Here is a 7,817-nt window from a genome sequence, read left to right on the forward strand (position 1 = left end):
TTATTATAGCCATTAAGAGAAGGACTAGAGAAAATCAATAACATTTACATTTTTTTCTAACTGTGCCAGGCTGATTGAATGCCAAAGGACTGGTGTAGGGCAATGCATTTGTTTAATGTGCTGTAATGTAAAATTGGACATTGGAAATTTAAATAAAATAAATAAGTAAATGCAATTATGTTCTCTTGCCACAGTATAAACTTTATACTCTGCATGGTCTAGTTTTAGTTTTAGTTGGTGTTGTGTGAATGTGGACGTTTGGACACGAGTGATTAAATGGGCGTCCATTTTGCTATGCAAGGGCATGTATTTTGATATTGTAATGTATGTATTTATAGATGTGTGTATTTATGGCAGTGTAGAAATGAGAAATTATTGTGTGCAAATGTATTCAGGGATTTGAGTAAGTACTTATTGTATAACCATCTAATTTGTGTCTGGTCAGCTTCCTCAGTGTATGTATTTGTGTGTGTTTAGAGGGGGTGAATGTGTGTGTGTGTGTTTGTGTGTGTGTGTGTGTGTGTGTGTGTCTGTGTGTGTGTGTGTGTGTGTGTGTGTGTGTGTTTGTGTGTGTGAGAGAGAGAGAGAGAGAGAGAGAGAAAGAATGAAAAAAAAGAAAATGTGTGTGTGTGTGTGTATTTGTGCACTGAAAGTTGGGGGTTGTGTGTGGCTGCTAGTCTGCCAACCTGCTGGATGTCCAGTGGTCAGATTTAGCCTCAGCTGCTGCGCTGGAAGTAGTGCGGAGTGTTTAGCTCAGATAAGTGCGGGCAAATTGAGCTGCATTGCAAAGGAGGCCAATAAGGATGGCTAATCCCATTTTAAAGGGCCCAGTGGGGGAAGGCTGCTGATTACTGGAGCACAAGCCCTTCAACCCACCCCCCTCCCCCCCTTCAACCCCCCCCCCCCCAACACCCCCAAACCTAAACCACTTCTCCACCCTACACCACCAACACAGCATTGAGATGCTGCAGTGGAGAGAGAGAGAGAGAGAGAGAGAGAGATAAAGGAAGGAAGAGAGAAATAAAGAAGGATGGAGAGAAGAAGGGAATGAGAGGGAGGAGAAACAGAGAAAGGGAATAAGGGAGATAATGTTGCTGTGAAAGAGAGAAGGGGAGGGGAGGGGAGGGAGAGGGAGAGGGAAAGGCACGGAGAGAATGAAAAGAGGCAGAGGGCACGAGAGAGAAACAGACAGGGAGGGACAGAAGGAGAGGATTCAACGGTGAAAACGGCAGGGGGGGGGGGGGGGGGGGGGATCCAGAGTTGGACTCGGGGCGTCAACAAGCAGGTTGTAAATACATTATGTGGGCCTGGGCACCCCTACGGTGTAGGTTCAGGTGCACTGGCTCTGACACCTCGAAAAAAATGAAATAAAAAATAACAACAGCACGAATGGAAGAGAGAGAGAGAGAGAGAGAGGGAGTGAGAGAGCGAGAGAGTGAGAATGATTACTGAAGGGTATTATGAGCTTCACTGTCCCATTGAGAGAGGTATTTAATATAACCCTTCAGCAAGGGCCCCGTCCCCAGACATGGCTCCACAGTACTGATAGCAAGGGCCCCTATGCAGCTTACCCATGGCTAATAGCTCACAGTGCTAAGGGACTTCAACACTGTTTTCTAATGAACACGCCTGCAATGCGGTTAGCACCGCTGCTAATCTGCCCAGCAAACACCGTGTCAACCGAGAATTAACAAGGTTGAGTTTTTTGCACCAATTAATATAAAATAATGCGATTTGGTGCAAAATAATTATTATATGCTATCATACTGTTATTTCTAAAAATAACATAAAATACAGTAATATGAACATAAATTTCATAAAATGGTGGCTATAATGGTGGCTCAAAAGTGCACTTGAAGCTTGTTAATTCTCAGTTGACGACTGTGTAGAAAGACTGCAAATGGTTCTCATGCATTTCCTTGCACAAGCTTGTGTGAAACATGAACACAAAGGATTGCCAATGTCACTGTTTTGTGTGTTAGGAAACAGTCTCTGTAAGCAGTGTTTAACCACATCATAAACATTATTTTCAGATAGTACAGAAGTCGTACAGAAATAATAAAGATGGACATCATTTGAATGCATCTCTGGAAAAAAAATATTCTTTTCAGGATTAAAAGTAACCTTAGATTTAAGATTTAAGAGGGTTTCATTGAATTATTTGTGTGTTGTTGTCCACTGCGAAGCAAATTGTGTTTCTACGGCGCTCTTTTTGACATAATTTTCGGTCACTACACAATCGATATTTAAGGCCACTACACAAAGCGTATTTAAGGCATGACTGCCAGTGTTCCTGCATGACGGCAGAACAATGTGTTCCTGCCAACGTGCACCAACTCATCGGTGCCTATGGTCTCACAGGAGCGTCCCCATGTGTCAGCCATCTTTAGAGTGCATCCGGCCCAGATGTGGCCCAGATGTGGCCTAGATGGGAGCCGACCCCGGGGGGGCATCCGGTTTAGGGGCAGATGCTATATGCTTTTGGTAATTACCCCCCTCCCCTCTGGACTGGGCCGAGTAACAGTACAGTATGTTCCTGTGCTTTTGTTCCCCTCAGTCCCTGGTGAACAGGCGCAGTGCCGCTCTCTCCATGTTTACTCAGGCGACTGTCTCTTTATGAAAACTACATTTTCCCATTGTGAGTCAAACGCACACGCGCCATTTTATCTTTCTTTTCTCACTTTCTTTCTTTCTTTTTTTTTTTCCCAATTCTGGCATATTTCCCCTCTAGACGGGCTGAATGCATAATTAATTCCCAGAGAATTGGGTCTATAATTTAATCACTCAGAACATATTTTGCTGCACTTGCCTGTGGTAAATGATCGCAAATATATGTATGAAAATAAATCAGCTATTGAAGAGAAAGGGGAAAAAATGGTAATCATAATAATAGCTCCATTTTCCAGGCCCCATTGGAGCTATTACTTATACATTTAGTTTTTCATTTTTTTGGGGGGGGGGGGGGGGCGGAATTACTTCTAGCTCCTGTTTTGCAAAGCAGATCAGACAATAGAACTGGAGTGTAAAGTGTATTTGTGTTGAGATTTGTGACAGAGGCGTCAGCAGACAGGGAGGTACGGTGTAGGTGTGTGACACTCCCAGCCAAAAACAACAAATTCAAACGTTTTGTTGTTTCACAACTCATCTAAATCAAGAGCCTTCCGGGGAAGAGAAGGCACTGAAGCCTTTAATTGATGAAGACAGGAAAAATACAGAAAAAAATACATTTGTTTTAACATTGAGTGTTGTACTGAGGATGTACATAGCTATACACGTATCCATGGGAACTCATTGAGTTGTTGAACATACAGTAGATAGCCGCAGTCCAATACTGGCCTTCTTTTTAATGATCATTACCGGCACCTTACACTAACCTAGTCTAAGGTAGATAGAAGTCTGTACGATCAAGCCTCAACACAGGTCAATACAGAGTAAATGAACAGTTTCTCGACCCAAAAATGGACCATCAAATTGAAGTTAGTTCAGGCATTTTCCTTTCTTTCACATTCTTTCTTTTCCATATTTTATTTCCCTTTCCTTTCGTTTTCCTGCTCCTGCCAGGTGCTCTCCAAATGCTGCTGACATAGAGCGCCTTACCCCTCCGAACACGAGAAGAGCCCCAGCGTTAACCACCTCCTTCCTTCCCAGATGACTCCCCCACAGCCCCTCGATATCTTCTAATCTGCCTGCTCAGCTAAAAGAATAATAAAAGGCTTCTCATTAACCCTCTAGCAGGGGAGTTTTGAACCTTCTAATAAAAGAACGTGTTCATCAATAATGTAAGATTCCAAAAACCCAGGTTACATTCAGTGGACTCAGATATTCTTCAGAACGTTCATTCCACAACGTTCCAAAACACACTGGTGTAACAGTACCTGCTCAAGCTCCTCTCCCTGGCCCTCTATCTTCCCCCCCGCGACCCACAACCAGGTGTGGGGCAGCAGGGAGGCGTCCGCCAGAGAGACCCCAAACCACCCTTCCGCAGCTGGCGGAGGGGAACACGTGCTGGGCGGCCAAGGCCAAGAGAGTGGGTGTCGAGCACGCCTACGGAAAGGACAATGTCAGCGTTGTTTTTTTTTTTTTTATGTGTGTGAGTGTTAGCCTCTAAGGTTGCTACCCACATCCTGATGTTAGTGTAGCCGCAGCATCTGTAAGCCTTATGCTGGTTCCCCTCTGGTGATCTCCCCTGTTGACCATGAACTGAATGTTTTTCAAAGGAAATCGTATGGTTTCCATTTATTTTATTTCAGGCAGCAGAGCTTGTCTTTATTTTATTTCCATAATGTATGATTTCATCTTGTTGTTCTGCAGCCTCACCAAGATAGCTACACGGCTCCAAAATCCACGCTTTTATCTGCAGGTTCACTTGAGAGAGCAGCGAACAGGCTTGTAATTGAGTATACCAATTTAGTGTAATTGTTATATAACTTTTCTCTTTTGTGTGAGTGCATTGTGTTCAGGTAGTAACACAAAAAAGGTACCCCCAATTCCATTTCAAACTGAGGGGGCACACAGTTCTGACTAAAATTCCGCAGATGAAGTTTAAACAGCATTGCTGATTGGTCCATCCTTTAGTGCACATTTTCAGGTGAATACAGCTCTCATCAGCAGGCCACCACTTGTCCAGTCTGTAAAGCCCAGCTTAGAGCCCTCAAACAGTAACCTGTGGCTTTTCTCTAAACTTCTTTCTTCTCCTTTTTCTGCCATCCACCTCCTTCCTACCTCCACCTGTTGACATCTGTGTTTTTATCACATTTGCATTGTTATCTGTGTGTTTAATGTCCACCAGTGTTATATATCTAACCTACTTAGATCGCACAGCATCGACAGCAGCTGCAGCAGCAGCAGCAGCGGCAGCATGTTTCTTATCCAAAAGATCCCGTCCAGAGAGTCCAAATCTTTCATCATCATGTCATGACGATTGGAACAGCTGTTCACACGCTCAGTTGATTGGCAGATTTCATTTAATTCATTTGTGAATATGTTGTTGTTGTTGTTGTTGTTCTTTTCCCCAGCGTCCAACCCGTGTGAGGGCAACGACGGCAGGGGTCCCTGCTCTCACCTGTGCCTGATCGACTACAACCGCACCGCCTCCTGCACCTGCCCCCACCTCATGAAGGTGGCAGCCAACAGACGCTCCTGCACCGGTGAGCCCCCAGATCAATCTGGCACTCTTCCCACAGAGGACCGAGAGAGAGAGAGAGAGAGAGAGAGAGAGAGAGAGAGAGAGAGAGAGAGAGGGAGGGAGAGAGAGATAGAGATAGAGAGAGAGAGAGAGAGAGATAGAGAGAGAGAGAGATAGAGAGAGAGAGAGAGAGAGAGAGAGAGAGAGAGTCAGAGAGAGAGAGAGAGATAGAGAGAGAGACAGGAGAGAGAGAGGAAGAGAGAATGAGAGATAGGAGGGGAGAGAGAGAGCGATAGAGATAGAAGAGAGAGAGAGAGGAGAGAGAGATAGAGAGATAGAGAGAGAGACAGAGAGAGAGAGAGAGAGAGACTAGAGAGAGAGACAGAGATATAGAGAGAGAGAGAGAGAGAGAGAGAGAGAGACAGAGAGAGAGAGAGAGAGAGAGAGAGAGAGATAGAGAGAGAGACAGAAGAGAGAGAGAGAGATAGAGAGAGAGAGAGAGAGATAGAGAGAGAGACAGAGAGAGAGAGAGAGAGATAGAGAGAGAGAGAGAGAGATAGAGAGAGAGACAGAGAGAGAGAGAGGAGTAGAGAGCGAGAGAGAGAGAGAAGAGAGAGAGAGACAGAGAGAGAGAGAGAAGAGGACGAGAAGAGAGAGAGAGAGAGAGAGATAGAGAGAGAGAGAGATAGAGAGAGAGAGAGAGAGACAGAGAGAGAGAGAGAGAGAGAGACAGAGAGAGAGAGAGAGATAGAGAGAGAGAGAGAGAGACAGAGAGAGAGAGAGAGAGAGAGACAGAGAGAGAGAGAGAGAGAGAGAGAGAGAGAGAGAGGCTCTATCATGTGGATTGTGGGGACTGTGCTGTCACTGATACTGTCATACTTCCACAAGTTTTCTCCAACAAGTTTGGAGGGCTGGTGTGTATGTAAATATGCTGGAGATGTATCATATATATCCTATGTGTGCATGGGGTAGATCCGTCAGGGTTCTCCGTCAGGGTTCTCAGTCAGGGTTATCCTTCAGGGTTCTCCATCGGGGTTCTCAGTCTGGTACGGTAGCTGATGTGGACAATGACTCCGTTGAAGCTGTTATAATACTGCCATGGTCATAGAATAATTCATCACATATGACCAATCAAGTCATGGATATCCTTGTGGTATTTACTCATTTGTTTGGCCAGACCACAGTATTAGTCGTAACAGTAATGTCTATTGTATGTAGTTTGCGTATATATGTTTTGGAAACACTTACAATGATATGAACCCAGATCTATTTTTCAGTACATTGATCCAGCTCTATGTTTCAGTACATTAATCCAGCTCTATGTTCACTCCCCCAAAGCACTGAAGAAGTTCCTCCTCTATGTGAGGCGGACAGAGATACGAGGCGTGGACTTGGACAACCCCTACCTGAACATCATGACCGCCCTGACGGTCCCCGACATCGACGACGTGACGGTGGTGGACTACGACGCCCTGGAGGAGAGGATCTACTGGGCCGACGTCAAGACCCAAACCATCAAGCGGGCTTTCATCAACGGAACCGGCCTGGAGACCGTTATTTCTGGAGGTGTGGCACACACTATCCGATGACACCAACCACACCAGCACACCACAGCCTTCTGGGATATCTCACCGCGAGTGTCTTTATGCGCTGATGAGTGTTATTTCTGGAGGCACAAGTGAAGGTTCTCAGAGCCGACTGTCAGGCTGGGCATGCTGGAGGAGAGCTCTCAGAGAGAGATTGGTATTCACACTGTCAGATAGAAACAACTGCAGACCACTTGTCTCTTCCCTCCTCAAAAACAAATGACAGTATGAGAAGTATTGAGTACTGTCTCCTCAAAATGCCTGTTTCTTTTTTGGAATATGTCAGGAAGTCTTAGGGGGCACTTGAGCTGGCTTGGCAGCGCAGAATGGTATGCTGGATAGTGCTAGCAATGCGTTATCATGACAACGTGTCTGGAACTAGGAGTGGGATATGTCTGACTGTTAAGGTGGGATTGTTTGAGTGCATTTTACACTCATACTGCTATAACGGTAAAGAAAGTTGTTAGGGTCATGGGGTTCAAAACTAAGGGAGAATAATGAAAATATATACGTCTCCATAGTATCCTGTAAATCTCTTTTGGATAGATGCATCTAGGAAATAAAGATGTATACTGGAAATAACATACAGTATATCAGACATAACACACGACTAGACCAAAGCAGAGCAGTAACTCACACATAGACCTATGAGTTTCGGCCAAATCTCCGGACTATTTACAGTTGTCAACATCCCCTGTTTGAGATGTTCTCGCCGTGTTATTTCCCCTCCCGGACTGGGTCAGGTACCTGTCTGGGTCAGAGATGGGAGAATGCAGGTGGAGATTTTTATTACTGATAATCATGCTGTTCCTCAAGTCCAGGTGCCTGTGCACAAGACAATAACCAACAAATGATGAGAGTAGCAGCGATGAGAGACAGGGTGAGGAAGGCTTGGGTCGATCAAAATGTTTTATGTCCGACTGCAGCCTGCCGTGGCGAGTAAATCTAAACTCCCATAATTCATTTGTTGATCTCTTCTGGTGGTGATTAGAGCTAACAGGCATATGCTGTGGTGGGAGGAGGAAAAGAGGACGTGTAATTTAGTCATCATCACAGAGGAACAGTAGCGGCGCTCTGCGTTTTAATATGCACGGTGGATTTCTTCC

The 7,817-nt window shown here is 45.0% G+C and overlaps 1 protein-coding gene across 6 annotated transcripts in view; it reads left to right on the top strand.

The window, feature by feature from the left end:
• The window catches only part of lrp1bb (low density lipoprotein receptor-related protein 1Bb), a 302,617-nt gene that overhangs the window by 184,798 nt on the left and 110,002 nt on the right, over nt 1-7,817 (top strand). For all 6 annotated transcript variants that reach the window (XR_004165369.2, XM_031582278.2, XM_031582280.2 and 3 more), the window contains exons 27-28: nt 5,016-5,147; nt 6,464-6,691. Coding sequence is in view for 5 of the 6 variants with exons in the window: in XM_031582278.2 (XP_031438138.1) it covers nt 5,016-5,147; nt 6,464-6,691 (360 nt within the window). In the remaining variant the exon portion in view is untranslated. The remainder of the gene's footprint in view (nt 1-5,015; nt 5,148-6,463; nt 6,692-7,817) is intronic.

This window comes from Clupea harengus, chromosome 2, assembly GCF_900700415.2.
Source record: "Clupea harengus chromosome 2, Ch_v2.0.2, whole genome shotgun sequence".
Taxonomy (NCBI): domain Eukaryota; kingdom Metazoa; phylum Chordata; class Actinopteri; order Clupeiformes; family Clupeidae; genus Clupea; species Clupea harengus.